This window comes from Pelobates fuscus, chromosome 4 (assembly GCF_036172605.1).
Source record: "Pelobates fuscus isolate aPelFus1 chromosome 4, aPelFus1.pri, whole genome shotgun sequence".
NCBI classification, from domain to species: domain Eukaryota; kingdom Metazoa; phylum Chordata; class Amphibia; order Anura; family Pelobatidae; genus Pelobates; species Pelobates fuscus.
In genome coordinates, this window is record NC_086320.1 from 179,060,529 (window position 1) to 179,084,456 (window position 23,928).

Consider the following 23,928-nt stretch of genomic DNA (forward strand, 5'->3'; position numbering starts at 1 on the left):
CTGCACGCTATACAAGGCAAAACAATGCCTCACACTCTCAAGGAGCGGTGTGATGGAAGCCATATATTTCACATGGTATTGTTCAATACCTTTTAACTCTTTTAATGTTGAAGGGATGTGCAATAAAATACTCACCTCTTCTATGCTCAGATCATTAAAGGACCACTATAGGCACCCAGAACACGTCAGCTAATGAAGTGGTCTGGGTGCCAGGTCCATCTAGGATTAACCCTTTCTGCTGTAAACATAGCAGTTTCAGAGAAACTGCTATGTTTACTTTAGGGTTAATCCAGCCTCTAGTGGCTGTCTCATTGACAGCCGCTAGAGGCGCTTCTGTGCTTCTCACTGTGATTTTCACAGTGAGAAGACGCCAGCGTCCATAGGAAAGCATTGAGAATGCTTTCCTGTGGACTGGCTGAATGCGCGCGCGGCTTGTGCCGCGCATGCGCATTCAGCCGATGACAGGGAAAGGAGGAGGAGAGTCTGCAGCACCGAGGGAGCCTGGCGCTTGAAAAAAGGGGGGACCCGAGGGTGAGGGGGACCCAAGGACCCTATAGAGCCAGGAAAATGAGTATGTTTTCCTGGCACTATAGTGGTCCTTTAACACATGTTTATGTAGTGTATTTAAAGGAACAGTCTAAGAACCTACCTTGGTACTGGATTAAAGGTAGGTGTATGTGTGTTTACGTGTGATTTAAAACATTTTTTTAATGACTGGCCCATAAATCTAAAAAGATAAGGAATACAGTGCATTAAGAAAATGAAATACATGATTGGTTGAATAAAGTGGTATAGACTTGGCATTCCTTTCAAAAAGAACTGTAATTCATCTGAATTTGGGCAGATCAGGTGACCGTACAAATTTCGGAGCCTCATGCTGTACTGTAGCCAAATCACAAACCAAACGACATGCACAATGGTTGAGGATTTTGTTTTGATTTTGAAGAGATGAATGACAGGAATAAAGTTATTGATGGCTAAGGGACAGTCACTAAATGTTTATTTTATTCATAGATCAAGTAGGAAGTGACTAATAAAGAGATATAAGTAGGAGCAGTAAATAAAAATCTATACTTTTTTACTGCTCCTCCTGTTTTTCCCTCTTTTGTTTACTTATATTATATTTTGCAGGACACTGATTGGCCTATTTTTTCACGCTTTTGATTTGTCTGATTAGTTTCCCAAACCGTAATTATGCCAAGGTGAACCGACATATGGCCAAAATGTGTCTTTAATTTTGTTCTTATGTATAACAGATTGTTGTCTGTCTGACTGCCTGTCTGCCTGCCTGCCTGTCTATCTATCTTACATGCTCAGTCTTTACCTCAGTGGGTAGATCATGTTTTTGATGTTGTTGACAACACCCAATTTTTTAGTTTGCAGTTTGGGCAGAACTGTGACATGCATGTCCCAGTCTGTGCAAGATTGGTGGGCATTCAGTACACCCCACTAAAACTCTGAGAGGACTGGTAAAAGGTTACTGTTCTATTCGTAATCACCATGCTACACTTCACTACCACTAAAATTCAACCCTTACATTACTATCACTAAACATTAGGCTTGTACAAGAAGGAAAAATGTTGTTCTTCCACTTAAGCCAAAGAAAAGGCCAAAATATTTGGGATGTCAAAATTTAGTCCACTTATCCTTAGCAGAAGTTTGCTGCAGAACAAAAGTGCAGTAAACCAATTCTGGCAGCCAGAAAAGCAGGAACAAAGGTACATATGTCTCTGTTGACTTGGAAAGATGGCTACAATATTGCCTGGCCTAATAACTACGCAATATCAGCCAACTTTGCAATGCTAATTCCGAGTTGCCAAATTTAGATTAATCAAGTCAATGATAAAATGTCTAAGTAAAAAAACGCTAATGTGGGTGAAGAGAAAAATATGTGGAAAAACTATTCTCCAACCACCTATATATTATATACGATGTGTAATATATAAAGTGTATAAAATACAGCTGCTGCACGCCTGTGTTATACCCTGACACCAAACACATACAATGTAAATACAGAAGATATACTTATATTGGTGGAGCGCGTAAAATAGTATGCTTTTATGTCAAAGAAGGCTCAGAATCATAGAAAAAGCTAGAATAAAAACCCATATTAGTGAAGTACTGCAAGAGAAAATAATGGTATATTCATATATGAATTAAGATTACTATAGTAAAATTACCTAATAATAAGAATGGTGGTATGTAAAAATAAAGTATAGGGGCGGGGCCGGACCGCCATGCTGACCGGTCGCATGCAAGAGAGGCTCCGGAGAAATCTGTCCTCTTAGTCTACAATTGAAAGCACCTAACCAAAAACAAACCTGAAAGATACTCATGCGGCTGTGGCAGAGGTAGCAGACCCTGAGATCGGGAGTTTCGGGCCCCACTGGAGGGAGTATGAGTCTTTGGGGGCTGCGGCCTACCCAGGAGAGGTGCAGAGTGGACGGCCGCAACCTTGCCTCCCTCTCCAACTGCCACACGCCGACCTCACGAGTCACCTGCCGGTCCTGTTTCCCCCCCCTCTGGGCCGGGGGGGTCATCCCGGTCCCCACTGGGGAGAGCTCGAACTAAGAGGAGTCTAGGGAGCACTGACCACACGGGGCCTACCTGGTAAAATGGCGGCGACTCATGGTACTGCACAGACTGCTCCTGCACCACGGAGCCTATGCAAGCCCTTGTCCTGCCTCTGGCCCCAGCGGAGAGCCTCACCGCATGCCCAAGGGACCTGAGAGATCGAGCCGCAACACAGATCTGCCATGCGGACTTAAAAATCACCTACAAGCCTGACGAATTCCCCACCTGATAAAGGGATATCGACCATACACAGATGAGGACCTTTAACTCTTGGAAGCACAAGCGACCCCCACTATGCCGAACTGCTGTGGTGCCTACCCGTTCAAAATTAAGATTACCCTTCATGTGCAAGCACAGCCTTGATAACAGCCCAAGCGGACAAGAACCCCCTGGGGGACAGCAGCCTCACCCGATGTGATAAAACAGCCAGTGCGCCATTCTCATCTGATCTCACACAGAGACATATAAAATCACAGTGGTCAGCTCCAGTGGTCTTTAAGCTACATTAATTTTTTCTTGCAGCAACTTATGTATATTCATACTTATGCATCTGCAGACAGGTCTCTGCTACATTTACTTACATCTAAGTGTTCCTACCCTCAGGCATGTGTTGTTAACACCAAATATAATGGTATATATATTATGGGCTCAGTGTCCGCCGGGGCTCGACTTCCCCTCAGTCAGGCTACGGTCCCAGTGACCCTACTCTCCTGTATTAAGCACCCATGAGCGCAAAACCCATGACATACAAGCAAAGTTAATGATCTTTCTTGGTTAATCATATTTAATGTCATCATCCTGTGTACTTATGGTACATATACAGCTTCACCATGCCAAGCTAATCACCTACATGATCAAGCTTGATGTTATCTAATTAATTTGTTGTTTTCCTTATTTAAAAAAAAAAAATGAGGCATCGTAATTCTGGAAATGTAACCTACTTATGCTGTTCGCTGTATCAACCCTATACTGTAAATCACTCGTACATTTCCCCAGATTTCTCTTCTGTACCCCATCTTAAATGTCTTTAATAAAAGAAAGATTGACAAAAAATAAAGTATAATATAAAAGGTAACTGTTTATTAAACAAATTAAAGGACCACTATAGTGCCAGGAAAACATACTCGTTTTCCTGGCTGTATAGGGTCCTTGGGTCCCCCTCAATCTCTGGGAAGGGGTTAAATTCCTACCTTTTTCCAGCCGCGCTCCCTCGTCATCGGCTGAATGTGCATGCATGGCAAGAGCCGTGCGCGCATTCAGCCAGTCTCATAGGAAAGCTTTCCTATGGACGCTGGCGTCTTCTCACTGTGAAAATCACAGTGAGAAGAGCGGAAGTGCCTTTAGCGGCTGTCAATGAGACAGCCACTAGAGGCTGGATTAACCCTGAAGTAAACATGGCAGTTTCTCTCTCTGAAACTGCTATATTTACAGCTGTAGGGTTAATCCTAGAGGGACCTGGCACCCAGACCACTTCAGTGAGCTGAAGTGGTCTGGGTGCCTATAGTGGTCCTTTAAGTTCAGCTGATTAATTTGAACAATAAAAATGATACAATAACACAGCATAAAAACATTTGTATATAAAGTCTCTTACAGGATGGAATAAAGTGAGTATGTTCAGTTGAAAGCTGCTATTCACAAACTCTTTTGTTCATAATGGATATTGCTGTAATCCCAGGCCGTGATCTGAGTATCCTCCATGGGGAAAAGGTTCTCCAGCCACCCAGTTAGTAGATACAGTGCTCCAGCCACCCAGTTAGTACATAAAGTGCTCTGTGCTGTTGGCTCTAAACAAGCGTCTTTCGATCCTTAGGCTTTCAAAGCAAGTACAATGTTGGCAGGACTTACGTGTCTCTGCCCACTGAATTGCGTCACTCAGTCTACGCGTTTCGCTTGTATGGCTTCGTCAGGATGTCAAACTGATAGTTCCGCCATCTTGGTTGTGGGTATTTAAGGGCTAACACATGAACACTCACTGAATAATGATTGGTTAAACTGGCAGTCCTAAATTTACAGATCTAAACTATCTGGGGATAGGTAGAATGTCTGTATTTTATGTAATAAATGTGACCTTGTGTATTTTATTGTATTTTTATGTCTTTTATTGTCCCTTGTCTGACATGTGGCTAATGGAGTTTTGCCTCTGTCCTTGGAGATAATTGGATTACTTCTCAATTATCTCCAGGATAGAAGACTCTGTGGAACTGGTTTTGGGCAGAAAAGCCATGCTTCATTTGGTCACAAAGGACTTCGATCTATCTTTTGAACCAATGGACCAATTTCGATGATTTTGACATATGTTTGTATTTGGAGTATGCTGCTTATGAAAATTTATGTTTATGGCATGTATATTTTAGAAGTTATAAATATTGTGTAAAAACTGTATTCCTCTGCCGGTGATAATGAGATTACCCATTGTGTTCAGTAATCATATCACAGGCAGAGGGGAGGATTTTGTGTGGGAGTGTCTGTGTGTATTGTACGGATTGATTGGTTGTTCTGTAATACCCTGTGGGCTGTACTGTGGTTGTGGATTGGGAATAAAAGAGACTGTACGTGGCAGGACAGTGAGATTCTGCTTAACCCTCAAAACGAAGTGTCGGGGAATTGGATTGTATGCTGACTGCCAGTAGTGTAACCCTTTCGTATGGTTTTCCTGTTCAGATATTTCCAGGGTTCATGTTTTTCAGTTCGGGAGATTGGTGCTTACAGTAGCTGTCGGTGTATCTGGAAAGGGGAATATTGCCTAAACGGTTTTTAACCTCTGGTGAGAAAAACGGTCCGTTACACTATTATATACACATTATATATTTTTGGCAAACATAATGATCAAACCTTGCTAGAGCAGTAATGAGATAATAATAAAGAAAAAATAATGAATTAGAATGAGGGAGAGAAGGAAACACTTTAGTAGATAATCCTCTTTTAAAGTGCAAAACATATGTTATAGAAAATACAATAAATTAAGTTAGTCCCATCACCTGTGTAACTAATACAATTAATTTGATTAACATGTAGATAAAAGGTGGGGGCGGAGCCAGCGCCGGCGAGAACAAGACACATCTTACCGCAGCTCTGTCTGCTTAATCTGATAGCTGCTGATATCAGACAAAAAGAGGCACACTTAAGCCAAACCAAGCCTTAAACAGCTCCACGTGTACCCTATGACATGGGGAAGAAGACGGAAAAGTATTGAGCGGACCCCAGCCCGGGTTCCCGAGATATCAGGGCTTATATGCGCATGGCCATGCAGCCTGACCCCTCAAATATGGTGCGGGCTGAGGCCTACACATCTCCCTCGTCGTTTGACGACAGCCTGTTGACCGACTTACCTGCAACATCACAGGTACGGACGAAGCCTATGGCACCTTTGGAGCTAGGGGACGCTACTCCTTCCACGAAAGCCGACATTAAGACTCTGATGAAGGACATTGGAACTATGTTCCACACCGACATGGGTCAGGTACGGGAGGAAGTCTCTACGCTCACCAGCAGTGTGGCTACAGTTAAATAAACTATCCAAGGCATCAGTGTGGCTCAAAAAGCCACAGATGCAGCCCTGGGTTCGCTGCAGAAGCAAAGCAGCTCCCTGACAGCACAATTAGCCAATATGGAGGACAGGGCCAAAGCACACAACATGAGGATCCGAGGGATACCCGAATCAATCACTAATACTGAGCTACCCAATTATTGCCGACAGCTCATAGCTACTCACCTTCTGCCTAAACAAGTGAAGCAACTGGGAGTTGATTCCTGCTTTCACCTCCCCAGGGCTAACAAAGCACTCAAGGAAGCCCCTTGTGATGTGCTCATAAAGTTTGTTCGGGATTCTGACTGGGGAGTCCTCATAGGAGCTGCAAAAGGTTCTCCCATGGTAACCTTTGAGGGGGCAGATTCTTCAGGGACTACTCCAGGCACACCCTAATGTGGAGAAGGTCTTTTAGGCAAGTCACGCAGCAGCTCCAAGAGAATTCCATCCCCTATCCATGGGGCCCACACCAATTGCTGGTGGAAAAGAATGGCAAGATGCACCCTCTATTAAACCTATCCAAGGCTCCCACTTTCTTCAAGTCTCTTGGGGTGCCGACCAAAGTCCTGCAAGCAGAACCGGACCCATTTTGGACTGTTGCCAATATCAAGCCCTTCGTACCAAGGGGAATGGGGCCGAGCACCTCCGACCCACCTGCCTGAAGTCAACGGCTGTCGATATGCTGCAACTCCATGTTTTTTATACCTATGTTTTGTTTTAACCTCATGTTTCTTATGATTCATTTACAAGATGACCGATAAGTTTATTTTCAGTGTATCTTAGTTTACAAATACTCGCACCTCTCAACTGGCTCTCTAAGCTAACGGCCAGACACCCTGCCTAGATAATATCCTACCCCGCCCAACACAATTTTATAGGGATGTGCACTGCTCCTTCTCATTTGCACAATAAAACAGTGGCACGTTCCAAAGCTGACCTACCCGGCCTGCATACACACCAGCTAAGCAATAAGAGGGTCCTAGGTCGTTGACAGCTCTCCTGCCCGAGCATTAGGTCTTCATCATCTGTGCCATAAGTAATTATTTCTGACATACCCTATACTTTTAATGAATCGGGCGCATCCCGTTCCTGGTAAGCAACCTCCAGCCCAAAGTTTCACCTAACATAGTTCAGACGTGAGGGACTTTAGCATGTGTTGTTGTACTCCATACCGAATTTTTTTTTCATTGTTTGTCTAATATATCTTAATATATAGCACTAAATTGAATGCAATGTCTATGCATACCCGCAAAAATAAAGAATTACAAAAGTAAAGAATTACAAAAAAAACAACAAAAAAATTAATGAGTTAAAGAAAAAAGTTGATAAAAAAATGTACATATATTTTTAAACATGTAGATTAAAAAATGTTTTATTTCAAAAGTCACTCCAAACAAATATCAAAAAATCTAAATTAAGAAATAAATTGGGGGATAGATTTTATATATCTGGATAAAAAAAAAGAAGTGAGAAAACTTATAATGTTATAATTGATTGTTATTGTTTTCTGTTTGCCATCTTGCATTAATGAAAAATGGGGAGCATTAGTAATTTCAATTAAAAAAAAAAAAAGAGATTTATCCAAAAATGATAGGAAGACATCAATGTCAACAGGCAATTTACAACCCACTAACCCCTTCCACCCTAAGAAGAGCAAAGCTTTCTTGCAACTCCAGTTTGTTGCACCCTTCCATCCAAAGAGGCAGAACTTCACCACGATGACCACCAGAGCGGTAGTGGAAAACAGGTACGTTAACAACCTTTTTTATCCCTGGCAGCATTGGCCCGGTTACCTAAACGCTGACTAGGGAAAATAGCATTAGAAATAAATACTTGTATTTCTAAGGCCATAGTGTTCCTCTAACACCTATACTACACTAACACTAAACATTAACTCTTACACAACCCCAACAGTAAACCTCAACCCTTACACTATCCTCACACTAACCATTAATCCATACATTATATTATCATTTATACTAAAACTAACCCTAACTTAAAAATATCATGTAACATTATGTAATATATATATATATATATATATATATATATATATATATATATATATATATATATATATATATATATATATATATATATATATATATATATATATTATGGGAAAATAATGTAATATCCAGTTTCAGTAGACATCATTAATAATATGTCTTATGGGCTATTATTTTGTGCCAGTGCACCTTGATCACATTAATTTCCCATTATACATTTACTTTTACCTAGATACCATTAACCTGCAAAATGTATATTTTCATTTCTACTCTGTCTCAATATATACCTTTCCTGGCAATCTCATTATTGAAAATCAGGACAAACATACTCCATGTTTGACTGGGTTTTGTGATCCTTGAATCTGGGTGGTTTAGTGACATTGTGAAGCAGTTCTTTACTTTCTTAATATAAAACATTGTTGCTATGGTACCAGAGAGAACCAAGATTTTTTGTTATTCTCTGTATATTTGCAATATAAAGAAAACCTCAGCCAGAATTGAAAACATAATGATACAGGAGGGCTAGCATTCTCAGCTGCTATTACAATGGTTCCAATAATTAACTCAAGCAATCTTAGACTCCACTGCACAACTGATGTTACAAAAGAACATTAAATAAAGTAGTTTTAATATGAAAAATGTGAAAATGTATTCAAAGTCATATCAAACTGGGAAATAAATTAAATGCATTTCAGTGAGAGATACTTGAAATTAAGTTACCATATTACCATGTGTTTCACGGAACCATATTTTGTCCAAGTTGTACTTACCGTATATACTCGAGTATAAGACGAGTTTTTCAGCACATTTTTTGTGCTGAAAAACTCCCACTCGTCTTATACTCGAGTGAGTGTCTGTATTATGGCAATTTTCATTGCCATAATACAGACTGGGGGGAGAGGGGGGCTGGCAGAGCTGTAACTTACCTTCACAGCAGCTCCTGTCAGCTCCCTTCTCTCTCCTCCGTCCGTGCAGCTCCCAGGTCAGTTTCCTCTGCAACTCTCGCGAGAGCCGCGGGGTCAGAGCGTTGCCACGGGTTACTGTGGCAACGCTCCGCGCGGCCGCGAGAGTTGCAGAGGAAACAGCTTCCTGACAGCCCCCCTCCTACAGCCCATCCACTGGACCACCAGGGAGTGAGAGCCCCCCTCCCTGGCCAGCTAACAGGCAGGGAGGGGGGACGAAAAAATAAAAATATTAATAAAACAACTAATAAGAAAAAAAAAATATTAAAATAATAATAACAAAAAAAATAATACAATTAATAATAAAATAAAAAAATAATTACCTAAAAAAAATAACAAAAAAAAAATATTAAGATAATAATTAAATAATAATTAATAAAATGCCCAACCCCCCACCAATGCTCTGCACACACACACACACACACACACTGCACTCACACATACACACACTGCATTCATTATATACACACTGCACTCATACACACTGCACTCATACACACTGCACTCATACACACACACTGCACTGCATTCATTATACACACACTGCATATACACTGCACTCATACACACACACTGCACTCACACATACACACTGCATTCATAATTCATTATACACACACTGCACTGCATTCATTATACACACTCATATACACACTGCACTCATATACACACTGCACTCATATACACACACTACACTCATACACACACTGCACTCATACACACACTGCACTGCATTCATTATATACACACTGCATTCATACACACACACACACTGCACTCATATACACACACTGCACTCATACACACACTGCACTGCATTCATTATACACACACTGCACTCCATTCATTATATACACACTGCACTCATACACACTGCATACACACACACTGCATTCATATACACACACTGCACTCCATTCATTATATACACACTGCACTCATACACACTGCATACACACACACTGCATTCATATACACACTGCATTCATTATATACACACGCTGTAAATAAATATTCAGTTAATATAATTTTTTTAGGATCTAATTTTATTTAGAAATTTACCAGTAGCTGCTTCATTTCCCACCCTAGTCTTATACTCGAGTCAATACGTTTTCCCAATTTTTGGGGGTAAAATTAGGGGCCTCGGCTTATATTCGGGTCGGCTTATACTCGAGTATATACGGTATATGTTTTATATGTAGAGGGCGCTGTGCAAAAGCAATAGCAGAACTGAGAATAATCCATGTTGCAATAGAATTAAAAAATGGGTGACCCATTAGTAAATACAAAAGTTAACCACTTAGCAATTTAAAGTGAAAAATTTGGAATTTGAAATAAACGTATTTAAATTTAGTCACTAACCAACAAATTGTAGAGAAACAAATAAAAATTAATAGCAAATATAGGCTAAATTCTGATTCTGAAAAGAGTTCTCCAACTCAGCCATAGATAAAGCATGTGAACTCCAGCCTAAACCAGTTTATACATATTTTTTCAGTGAATAAACCCCAAAATGTTCAGAGGGTATAATAGTTAATTTGTTACCTCACATATGGACATACGGCAAAAGAGAAATAAATAGACCCCCAATGGCATATTCCATTTATATTTATTAGCTTATGATTATATATATATATATATATATATATATATATATATATATATATATATATATTCAATGTGCTTTTTGCATTGCATTGGGTATTTGAGAGCCAGTCTGCAATGTTTAGGGTACATAAATATAAAACAAATAAAGCTTGGAAGAAATCAGCCAGTTGGAGATTTTTCTCATCTTAGCTATTTTGTCCTTCAGTTTGCAAGTCAAATTTTAGGTCACCACAAACCTTTTATTACCAATCAATTTATTGAATAGACCCAACGCCTCATATGAGCCCACCTGGGACGAATGTCATATAATGTATAGAGAATGCAGAGGATCATATCTAAACCCTTGTTGTAAATTATTGTATTTTTACAATGATAATACATCTTGTGAAAGACAATTTCACCAGAGGATGTTTTAATCTTACCTGCCACATTGCATTTCACAAATCAGCAAACTATAACATATAATATCCCAGTGTTTTTTTTTTTTTTTTTACAGGATTTTAACCCTTAAGCATTACTCAGAAAGACAAATGATGACAGATTTCAGTCCATGAGGCAAATCAATCAACTGTTCCAGGATTATGGCTGCTCGTAAAAATGTAACAAAAAACTGATTACCCAATCGGTGTCTGACTAGCTCAACAGCACATTGACCAGTGCAAGATTTAGTACTGTCATCAGGAGAAAAATGCTGCAGACAATTAACTTACTGGGAGTGTTTTAAATGTAACGCTACCTGTTAAGACATCTTACTGCTGGTTACAAACAACCGACGGCTACTTCAATTTTCACCAGTAGTACCGAAGAGGGAAATATATATATATATATATATATATGTTAGGTCTGGAAATATTTGCACACTGACACAATTTTCATAATTTTGGCTCTGAACGACACCACAATGGATTTGAACGGAGACAACCAAGATGCAATTGAAGTGCAGACTTTCAGTTCTATTCAACCCCTTTGTGACCAGACCGTTTTTCAATTTTCTTACCGTTAATAACCAGGGCTGTTTTTACATTTCTGCGGTGTTTGTGTTTAGCTGTAATTTTCCTCTTACTCATTTACTGTACCCACAAATATTATATACTGTAATTCTCGTCATTAAATGGTCTTTCTAAAGATACCATTATTTTCATCATATCATATACTATAAAAAAAACTATAAAATTAAAAAACACTTTTTCTAAATAGTTTCTACATTTTGTGCTGTTTAGAAATACCCAATGTTTACATGTTCTTTCTTTTTTGCAAGTTATAGGGCTATACGTACAAGTAGGACTTTGCTGTTTCAAAATATATATATTTTTTAAATGTATCAATAGTGACAGTGTAACACTGTTATCTGTCATAAATCTCTGAATCACACCTCACATGTACATATTTTTTTAAAGTAGACAACCCAGGGTTTTCAGTATGGGGTATGTCCAGTCTTTTTTACTAGCCACAAGCACTGGCCAAAGCTAGCATTTATATTTGTTTGTGTGTTAAAAATGCCCAAAACTATTATGAACACTAACTTTGGCTAGTGTTTGTGACTAAGTGGCTACTAAGAAAGACTGAACATACCCCATTTGCATTACATTGGGTTGTCTTCTTTTGAAATGGTATGCCATCATGGGGGTAGTTTTCATTGCTACCATACGCTCTCAAAGGCAACATAACCAATTTGGCAAATTTCAATGTGAAAAAAAGGAAAAATCAATCTTTATATTTGACCCTGTAACTTTCAAAAACACTATAAAAACTGTACATTGGGGTACTTTTATACTTGGGAGACTTTGCTGAAAACAAATATTAGTGTTTCAAAACAGTAAAACGTATCCCAACAATGATATCATCAGTGAAAGTGCCGTTTGTATGTGGAAAAGGCAAAAAACAACACTTTCACTGAAAATATCACTCTGTGATATGTTTTACTATTTTAAAACACTAATATTTGTATTCAGCAAAGTCTCCCAAATAAAACAGTACCGCCCATGTACAGGTTTTACGGTGTCATGGAACGTTGCAGGGTTAAATACAGTGCTAGCAAATTAAATTCTCTGGACATTTGGCCTAGGTTGTCAGGCAGGTCCCTCAAATTGAAATCAATAAAATTACTTAATTATCTAAAAATATTACATAAATATGCATGTAGAATGTAAATATAAATACATATTTATATATTTGAAGTCTACGTGTATATTTATGAAATGATTTATGTGATTATGTATATGGATATATATATTTCATATTTTTATTTATATATACATAGATATATTTATATAATTTCATTCCAAGTGTATTTTGATATAATTATATATTTTTTTGCTATTGTTTTTAAAAAGATTTTATTTATTTTATTTACATAATTATATTTTATAATTATATATATATATATATATATATATATATATATATATAATAAAATATAAATAAGTAAATAGAAATAAATAAAATCTTTTTAGAAATAATAGAAAATTTTAAAAAAATATATATACACACATGTGTAATTTAATTCTAAGTGTATTTTTATATTAATATATGTATATGTTAATATAAAAATACACTTAGTATGACATTATATATATATATATATATATATTTTATATTTACTAACATACATTTTTTTATTTTACAGATACAGGGAGACTGCCTGTCAGTTTAGGTAGTATGCCTGTATCTGTATGCCCATGCAGGCAGCACTGTGGACACCTATAGCAGCCATGTGACTGCTCTTTCAGAGAAATCACATGACCTGTGGGGGCCTAATTTGCTGAGGGAGAACGTTTAGGACCGTTTTTTGTCAGACGTTCCTCGGTCCTTGAAGGGTTAAAGGGATTGGACAAAAATATTGTATGAAACACTTAAGAATTGCAACTACTTTTATACAGAGTACCCTTATTCCAGGGGCTCAAATGCAATCACACAAATTAATACACTCAGAAAGAAAACGCTAATTTGTAATACGTTGTTGAGAATCCTTTGCATGCAATGCCTGTTTGAAGTTTGAATGCATGGACATCACCAAATGATGGGTTTCCACCTTTGTGTTGCTTGCTAGACCTTTACTGCAGCTGTCTTTGGTTGTTGCTTGTATGTGGGTCTTTATGCCTTAAGTTTTGTCCTCAGCAAGTGAAATGTATGATCGATTGGGTTGAGATCAGGTGATTAATCTGGCCATTGCATAATATTCCACTTCTCTGCCTTGAAAAAAGTCCTGGGTTGTCTGTTTTTGGTCATTATCCATCTGTAAAGTATCCTGAATTTGGCTGAATCTGCGCAGACAATATATCCCTATACACTGAAGAATTCATCTCGCTGCTTCTGTCTTCTGTCACATAATCAATAAACACTAGTGACCCAGCACCATCGGAAGCCATGTATGCCCATACCATCACACTGCCTCCACTGTGTTTTAAAGATGATGTGATATTCTTTGGATCATGAGCCGTTCCTAGCCTTCTCCTTTTTTCTTCCCATAATTCTGGTGAAAGCTGATTTGTCATCTGTCCAAAGAAGGCTGTTCCAGAACTGGCTTTTTTAGATGTTTTTTGGAAAAGTCCAATCTAGCCTTTCTATTCTTGAGGCTTATGGATGGTTTACACCTTCTGAACCCTATGTATTTGCTCTTGTGAAGTCTCTTCTTTATGGTAAACATGGATAATGATATGTCTACCTCCTCGAGAATGTTCTCCACTTTACTCAGCGTTGTGAATGGGTTTTCCTATACCATGGAAATATACCTATGATCATCCACCACTGTTGTTTTCCTTGAATGTCCAGTACTATTTGTGCTGCAGAGATCACAAGTGCATTCTTCTCTTACGCAGAATGTACCAAACTGTTGATTTGAAGACTTGTAATGTTCTGGCTATATATCTGATTTTTTTTTTGCAGCCTAAGGATGTCCTGTTTCACTTGCATTAAGAGCTCCTTTAATCGCATGTTGTGTGTTCACAGCTTCTAAATGCAAATGCCACACCTGGAATCAACTCCAGATCTTTTACTTGCTTAATTGATGATGACAGAATTAAGTAATAGCTCACACCTGTCCCTAAAACAGCTTTTGAGTCAACTGTCTAATTATATTTGGTCCAGTGGCGCTGCTGGGGGGGGGGGGGGCACCCCTACATCATGCAGTGCCTCCACCCCCCTTTGTGCCCCCACCAATTGAAATGGAAGTCAGGAGCACTGAGTCTCCCTTCACAAGCTGCAGTAGCACTGTCACTGTGTTCCACCCTTTTCCCATAAGCGGCCAGATGGGGGCACTGTGTTGGGAGGACTTCCTCCTGGGTCAAATAGAGCAGTGCAGGGGAGAGACAGGGTGTGGAAGCTCAGCTCTGCACAGATTCATCCAGGCAGCTGCTGGTAAGTGTGAGTCAGTGTGTGTAGTTCAGTCTGTGTGTGTGTGTGTGGGGGGGGGGGGTGGAGGTGTTCAGTCTGTGTGTGTGTGGGAGTCAGTCTGTGTGTGGGGGTGGGGGGTCATTTTGTGTGTATTGGTCAGTCTGCATGAGTAGGGGCTCAACCTGTGTGTGTATGAGCTAGTCTGTGTGTGGGGGGGAGTCCGTCTGTGTATGTATATGCATCAGTATGTGTGTGTGGGGGTCAGTCTGTGTGTGTGGGGGGGTCAGTCTGTGTGTGTGTGTGTGTATGGGTCAGTCTGTGTGTTGGGAGTCAGTCTGTGTGTGTATGGGTTAGTCTGTGTGTATGGGTTAGTCTGTGTGTGTATGGGTTAGTCTGTGTGTGTGTGTGTATGGGTCAGTCTGTGTGTATGGGTCAGGCTGTGTGGGGTGGGTCAGTCTGTGTGTGTAGGGATCAGTCTGTGTGTGTAGGGGGGGCTCAGTCTGTGTATGTATGTATGGGTCAGTCTGTGTATGTGGGGTAGCAGTCTGTGTTTGTGTGTGTGTGTGTGTGTGTGTGGGTCAGTGTGTGTGGGGTAGCAGTCTGTGAGTGTGTGTGTGTGTTTGTATGGGTCAGTCTGTGTATGTGTATGGGTCAGTCTGTGGGTTTGTATGAGTCAGTCTGTGTAAGTGCTAGAGCTGCAAGATAGATACATCTCATTTTGTGACCTCCCCTGTTCCCGATGGATAGACAGCATTCTCCACCACCACAGATCTGATTGTGCCACCCCTTCCCAGCTCTTCCCTGTCCCACTCTCTACACCCCCTGACCAACTACAGCTCCTTGATAAGCACACAATTCGACCCCAATACACATACATTTACAATGCAGCCCCTAGATGCATACTCACACACTTTGCAGGCCCTCTTAGCACACACACAATCTCAAAAGCTCCTATACATCAGCACCTGCTCAAACTACAGCCCCAAGTTGCACATAGTACACCATAAACAGACTCCTCTTTACACACACTTCACCACAACCCCTTCTAAACACCATGAAAAATTATCTTGCATCACCTGAAAAGGTTTTCCGTTTTCCATGAAAAGGTGTCTTGCCTGTAATAAGGAAGACACAGCGGTAGAACTACAGCGAGTGCTAGTGCTGCAGTTACACCGGGGCCCATCGAGTGGCCCGTGCAATTCGGGCCACCCAATGGGCATGTGTCTTCAGGGGCCCAAAACAGTTTTTGCACCAGGTCCCACTCTACGTTAGTTCCGCCACTGTGCAGCAGCTTCCCCGGCACACAAGCTCTGCCCCTGCATGGAATATTGCCTTCCTGTATGCAAGCTCCGTTCCCAATCTCTGACTGAGACACACACTGACAGACATACACACATTCTGACAGACATACAGTGATATGCACACACTCTCTGACTGAGACACACACTGAGACACATAGACACACATTATGTCACAAATTGTTATTTTTATTTAAATCCACCCAGCCTCCTTACCTTTGGGAGAGCTGAATGGATCTGTCCCTGGTGTCCAGTGTGTCTCTCAATCTTCTTGCAGTTTCTCTCTGCTCCTCTGCGCGCTCCCTGTAGTTATGCCGGAGCCGGAGTGGCGTCATGTCGCTAAACAGCACGCGAGGGAGCAGAGAGGAACTGATATGCTACCCTGAGCACATACAAGCCTACTGTTGCATAGCCTAGTTGTTAATGTAACACTCTATGCATTATATGTTTATGGTGCCAGAAGTACCCCAGTGCCCCTACAGTAAGCAATTCCATGCTAGTTCAAGTCGTAGTAGTGACTATGTATATATGTATAATAAATGTTATGTTTAGTCAGATAAAAAAAATGTTAAAATGTTATCAGTGCATACTACAATATACATGAGAAGTCTTTGCAAGGCAGGTGTTCTGAGCAATTGCCTGCCTAACCAAACCAGGAAGTAACAGAACTGGTTGTCTGCTTAAAAGTCATGGGGGCGTAACCAGGTCAATCTATATAGTGTAAAATAGGACACTCTTGAGGCATAAAGCATTTCAGCAAACTAAGTAGAAAAAAGTAGCTGACATTGTTAAAAAAAAAACCTGTTTACAGAATCAGTGTAGCACTCTGAATCACAGCCCCAGTCCTGCAGTATGTCTATATGAATGCATAATGCTCACATATAATATATACATTCACTTGGCAACATCAAGACACATCTGTACTATACAGAACCATTCAAGGATTTTACTGTAACCTGCAAAGATCTGCTGTATGACCATGTTCACTTTTCCTTCCCCCAATCCCTGACTATTAGAATGAAGCCATGTATTCTGACATATAAATGATTTTATATAGTATTGGAGAAGGAAGAGGTAAACATTTATAGTCTAGCTACTGACAAGGAAAGAGACTGAATGAAGCCCTTGCACGTAATGTAGGATCTTTGCCATGAACTGGTATGGAGCCTAAGACATGTTAATCGAGTTGTATGTACTAAATTTTGTTTTGAATTGATTTGCAATGCAAAAATGAAACATCCATGTCTATACACAGGGGTGAGAGGTAAGATAGAGGTAAGTGCAAGCTGTAAAATTTCAGCACCTTGGGCAAATCGGATTAAATAAATAAATAAAGCACATTTAACACAAACACAGCAGTAATCATCAAAAGAAGCTCAACTGATCTACAGGAGCATCAAGAGCAACAAATCGGGGGGGGGGGGGGGGGGGGCGGGAGGGGAATGATGACTATTGGTTATCTGTATGTTGTCTCAGATGACCAAGCCCCAATGCACAAGACGCATTATCATCTGCAACAATTATGTAGATAGAATTGAAATATATTGAGGTCACACATTTAGGGACTTTACATGCTACTTGAAAACACAATAAACACGCATACCTTCACATTGTTACTGAGTAAAGAAAATCCATTATTATAGCAACTGATTTGCTCTACAAATGGTGGTTATAATGTGTACATTCTACCATTTAACGGTGAAAATTACGGAAATGTACACATTTCCCAATTCTCCTTCAATGTTGATAATGACAAAATATGGACCAATGGGGTGTATTGAAGACTGGTCTGATGACTGTTGTATATGTAGGGCTGGATTAGGCACAGTAGGCACTTCCCTAAAAAGCACATGCCTAATGAGGGTGCCCACCTGCCTGTTAAATGCCCCTCCTACATACTGGAACAGATGCTCTAGGAATCTAGGCTCACTGTATTCAGTCTGACAAGCCTGATCTATGAATGTCCTCCAACCCAGACTGAACACAGTTATCTGCAGGATAGCCAAATGATACAAACATACAAAGTAGGCATTGGGGAATTACCAGCAAGTGTAGAAACAAAATATTTAAAGGGGTTTGATTTATTTCACCAATTCTCTATATTTTGTTAACAGAATATTAACACAACACACAGCTGACAGTATACAATATATGTTATATTTCAATACTTCAGAAAAAAGTGCCTATATCCATAAATTAGATTAGCCATTGAGTACACTGAAAGACTGAAAGGTATCCTATCATCTTTGATAAATACAGCATTCAGTCTGATAGATATGCATGTTTAAAACAACAATGTAATATAAGGACAAAAAACAAACGGCATCATACACAGAGAGCATAATAGACCCTTCACCATAAAAGAAAAAATAAGATTTATATATAGATTTTAATAGGGGGAGATGGATTTTATAATTGCGGAGACAAAGATTGACAAAAGCAGTTGTAGAAAGCAACATAATTAGGGAAGTGAATGAAGGGACACTGTTAAATCAAAGATCACGAGGCTCAGTAAATAGTACAGAAAGCTTTGTTCATAATATTCGAAAAAAGGTAAAATAAATGAGAATTACGAGTAGGCAGAAAATGGTTTTCGCAGAGGGAAGAGACAAACACAACAAACAGACGTGCCTTTATAATCAATGTAATCATTTGATGCAAGTCTTAATTATTATGAGATGAAACAGATGTACGTAGAAATTAAAAGCACAGGATGACATTGGGACTTAAACAATCATTTTACCAATTTCTAAACTGTAATCTGTTTACAAGACAACTGGTACTAATAATAAAGTAAGTCTGGATGAAAAAATAAAGTAGCAGTCTGACAAAATATTATATTAAACACTACAATGTAGCCAGATCACTGAGCTCCAAAAAGGATGTAATTTAATTTCAGGGTGTCTTCTGATATGGGATGTTCTGTGCCTTTCAAATTACCAAGGCTCTAAATGGCTAATAGTGCTCTATAAGGACATGATGGTCATTTACAATACTCCATGGGTTAGGTTGTGATACTGGTATAGATGTCACCAGGCCCGTAAAAGGTCAATCTAAGCACCATAATGACTTTACATCATTCTCTCTTTCCTTATGTGCTCCGAAGAGAGCCTTAGTTGTGGCTGCATGCATGTATGGTCACTGGCCCTAGAGATCTTTGCGAAGAACTCAGTTTTATATAATGGAACCGCCACTGTGAACTGAGCTACTTACCTATTAACCTATGCTGCACGTGGGATTATAGTATAAGGGAAAAAAAACTCATAAATGAGAATGAGAGGTGGGATGTCTTCCTGGTCTTAAAGGAGGTAAGTCGGCAGCAGCACATGACCAATCAGTTTTGGATACCCTTAAGGTAGTATTATTTTGGATAGTAGTTAATGGATTATCTACATAATGCATTAAAAGTATCACAATTTTCTGTATTTTGTAGCCATTTTAGGGATCAGGATAGAAATAATTATTTATTTGTGCATTGTGTCAGCCAGCAGTTGTATAGATTCTAGTTACTGAGTAGATATTGATAGACAGGAAGAGACACCAACAATGCCCCATCTATGTTAACATAATGCATTGTCTGCCCAATAGCATATATATTAATGAAAAAAATAGCTATAATATGCAAATTAAGATGTGCGGTATGGTTAAGTTGTATCAAACCTAAATCTGCATAACTGACTATATAGATGGAATTAAATAATAAACCAAAATACCATAGGCATAATATATGTACCAGCTGCTAAAACACAAAGAACTTTCCCAAATTCTAAAATAACAATACAATCCATAGTGTCAGTGCTTAGTAGATGTGACCCTATGAGATATACTCAGGGATATCAAAGAAAACAGTTCTGTATACTATGAAGTCCTGAAAGAGAGTCTATAAGTCCTTATGAATATCCATAATGAATATTAATAGCAAAATAGTAACAAATGGTGATAAAAATCGTAATGACAAAGGGGAATGCTCGATAGCTGTATCCACTTCTGTGTTGGATCACGTAGTATATTGGATATACCTTAAAATGTAAGGAAACAAAATATAGTGTAACACTGAGAGTTTAATCCCCCCCCCCCCCAAATCAAAAACTCTTACAGGATAAAAACGTGGTACTTGTCTCTAAGGACCACTCAAACCGCATAGTAAGCAATAAGGTCAGCCAGATATTCAGATGGGTTACCCGATCCTCAAGAGGAGACAGCGTCTGCCTCGTGCACTGAAGATGACCGTCCACGATCTGAATTTGGAGGAACGCTTAAGGTAAGTCCCGCTGGATGCTGGAGTCTCGTGTGTGGTTACAAGATGCTGCAGAACTGAAGGTGCCGGACGTATTCTGCAGCATCTGGTAACCACACATGAGGATATAATATCTGGTTGACCCTATTGCTTACTATGCTGTTTGAGTGGTCCTTAGAGATAAGTACCATGTTTTTATCCTGTAAGAGTTTTTGAATTGGGGGGGGGGAGGGGGCAGGAGAGTTTGTAAAGGTGAATTAAACTCTCAGTGTTACACTATATTTTGTTTCCTTAATTTTTAAGGTATATCCAATGTACTACGTGGTCCAATACAGAAGTGGATACAGCTATCGAGCATTCCCCTTTGTCATTACGATTTTTATCACCTTTTTTTTTTTTTTACTAATTTGCTATTATTATTTTTTTATGGTTATTCACAAGGACTTATAGACTCTCTATAAGGACATAATACTATACAGAACTGTTTTCTTTGATATCCCTGGGAATATCTCATAGGGACACATCTACTAAGCGCTGACACTGTGGATTGTATTGTGTAGCATATATATTAAATCTATAATAGTATTTATAACTAATGAAGCTAGATTTTTTTTAGAACTAGTTTAACTGTACTTCATAACTAGTGAAATCCATAGCAATTTAGCTAGCAATTTATACATCACATCTACAGCAGAATTTGTTAGCAAAATGTGTGATGTCTGTCGTCTACTCCACTATTAAATGTAAAAAACAATTTTGATTTCCTTTTTTCAATATATGTAGTGTCTACCTTCACCTGTTTACATGTTTACTTATGGAATATAGTGAACAGAATTTATAGCTGGCAAACATTAAATTAAATTTAACATTTAATTTAGACCACTTGTAAAATATCAGTTTCCATAACTTAGCATTATTATTGTCTATGGCCGAGAATCACTGAACATTTCATCAAAACTGCAGTTCTCCAGCATAAAATAAACAATCTCAGTAAATACCTGTTTTAGTGTCCACAGAGAAATACGGCTGTCCTTGCAAAATACTGTACACAACCCTCGCACTGCTTCCATAAGTAGGATCATCTGCATCTGTCGCTGACACCTGGATAATAGAGGTACCTGCCGAAAATAGAAAACATTGACCTTTTTAAATTAAGAGCTGGGAATCTAATTTCGCCTCTTCCATTAAAAAAAAAAAAAAAATCTTGCAAAGTTTGCATAATGACAGCAACACTAACTGTTTAACCACCTGTCAGCAGAAGATTAATTGCCACACGCAGCATCCGTTCTATTAATGTATCCTAACAATATAATAAGAAACCGTTTTTAGAGATTAGCTCACACAGCTATTAATGATCCTCTGTCTTCTTACGTATTGAATTTACCATTCATAAATGGAATGATGGCTGTTTATGCCACCTGTTCGCTCTGTTGAGAATTACTAAAATTTTACTCCAACATTTGGCAGACCATTCTATGTATGATTGTGCTATCAATATACATTTTCTTTTATCGCTTGCTAAATGGAAGGTTGCTGACTGCAGTATATTGCATTTTTGTGATGTTCTTGGAGCTTTATGCTCAGAGCATGGAAATGTAGGCAGAGGCGGAACAGCAGTGTATAAGGCTCTTCTGCAAGAATGTTTTTTGGGCCATTTCCCGGTAAGTAAAAATATATTGAGCTTTTATCCTCTGCTTCATTTAGTGAACTATTCAAGCATGGGGAGAACAATGTGTTGCACAATAAGTTCTAAATGAGCAATGCCTTGTATCAGTTACAGAAAGCTAAAATATATTTTAACCAAACAATATGAGCATATAAAATAAGATTGTTATACACATTGAGTGTTTCTATTTCATTAAACCTGATTCATTCAACAGGATAATCTATTACTGTGTTCAAGACCATACAGCCAACAAAGGTAGGGCATCAATAGACTAATTCATTATAAAAACATAGATAGAAACAAACATATGTTGAAAAAAATCGTCATTTTAAACATGCAAAATGTCAGTGAACATGTGATTATTTCTCAAAGTGGTTAAAAGTCATCAACTAGTTTTTGTGCTTTGTAAATGTCATTAGGAATCTCAGGAATAGAACGTTATTGGTCAATCTAACCAAGGGAATCCGAAATCGACCATTGATAAAACTGAGTCCAGGCCAACTGCTCCTTGAGCTCTGAAACACCGATAAAAACTGACTGCATCAAACTATTGAATATACTCTGTTGTATGGCATGGGACATCTCAAAAATACCCACAAACTAGAAAAGCCTAAGGGAGATGAGCCCCTGGGTATCTAGGAGAAAAGGAACCCTAAACATGGGATGTAAGAAGTATTTGCAGGAAAGGTGAATGAGAGAAGTGATATAGGGAACATGATTAGTAAAATTATTGGAGAGATGGTAGGAAGATATAAATGTACTGAAGCAGAATGAGAGAAGTGAAATGCTAATTGAGAGAGGCACTTAATTGTGACTATGGAAACCTTGTAAACAGTGGTGGCTGATGAAGTTTCAAAATGGTGGGTTACTTGACTTTAACCCTGGAATTTGATGATGCCCACTTTTCTCCATGCACTCAAACCCTGACCCAATGAAATGCCATGCAACTTGTTGTCCGACTTCTCCCCCAATTATTTTACCCATTGACAAACAAAGAAGACATGTGCAATATACAGGCTTGTCTTTTGGGGGATACAGATGCTGACAGCCCAATGCAAAGGCTATGGGTGACAGCATAAATTAATTGGAATATACTGAGAATGACTGATGGGTATATAATCAGCAAATAGGGCATATTTGAACCCACAAAACATCTTAAAAGGATTAGTAGCTCAACCTCTCAGCAGCATCTCCAGCAATAAATAAAGGAAGATGGAGGACACAAATTATGACAGACATTGTAAGAAGATATTGTTTAACACTTCCCTTTTATTGGCAAACATCCCTAATGTGGAATTGTTATTCAATGCTTAAACAGCATGGTATTGTATAAATGAAGTGTAAGGTACTGCTCAATTTGTGTCTACGTAGAGAAGATGAATAGGCTTTTTCAAATGAGCAGACCCTAAATAATATGTTTATGTCTTCTATCGAGTTGTATAAATATCACCTAATAAAACATTGGAGAAGCTATATTTGTGTAATTAATTTTCTCTTATATTGCCCTAACCTGGATGAACTAGTCTTACTGCTGAGTCTAAACTTAATTGCTTGGTGAATCTGTTCTTATGATTGTTTTTAATACATTTTATAATAATGAGTGGCTGCATTTTATTCTTCATAGCAAGACTTATAATAAATACAAGCAGATGTATGTATGATGTCATGTCCTGTGTACATTCTCTACTATTAAAAAGCAGGGCACAAAGCTGTAGA

The 23,928-nt window shown here is 38.9% G+C and overlaps 1 protein-coding gene across 2 annotated transcripts in view; it reads right to left on the bottom strand.

Annotated features, from left to right (window-relative positions):
* Positions 1-23,928, bottom strand: part of CDH20 (cadherin 20) — a 379,311-nt gene that overhangs the window by 25,253 nt on the left and 330,130 nt on the right. The window contains exon 6 of one of the 2 annotated variants that reach the window (XM_063451824.1): positions 21,545-21,664. In XM_063451824.1, the coding sequence (XP_063307894.1) occupies positions 21,545-21,664 (120 nt within the window). Of the gene's footprint in view, positions 1-4,165; positions 4,231-21,544; positions 21,665-23,928 lie in introns of those variants that run through there. The other variant, XM_063451825.1, reaches the window with a different exon arrangement.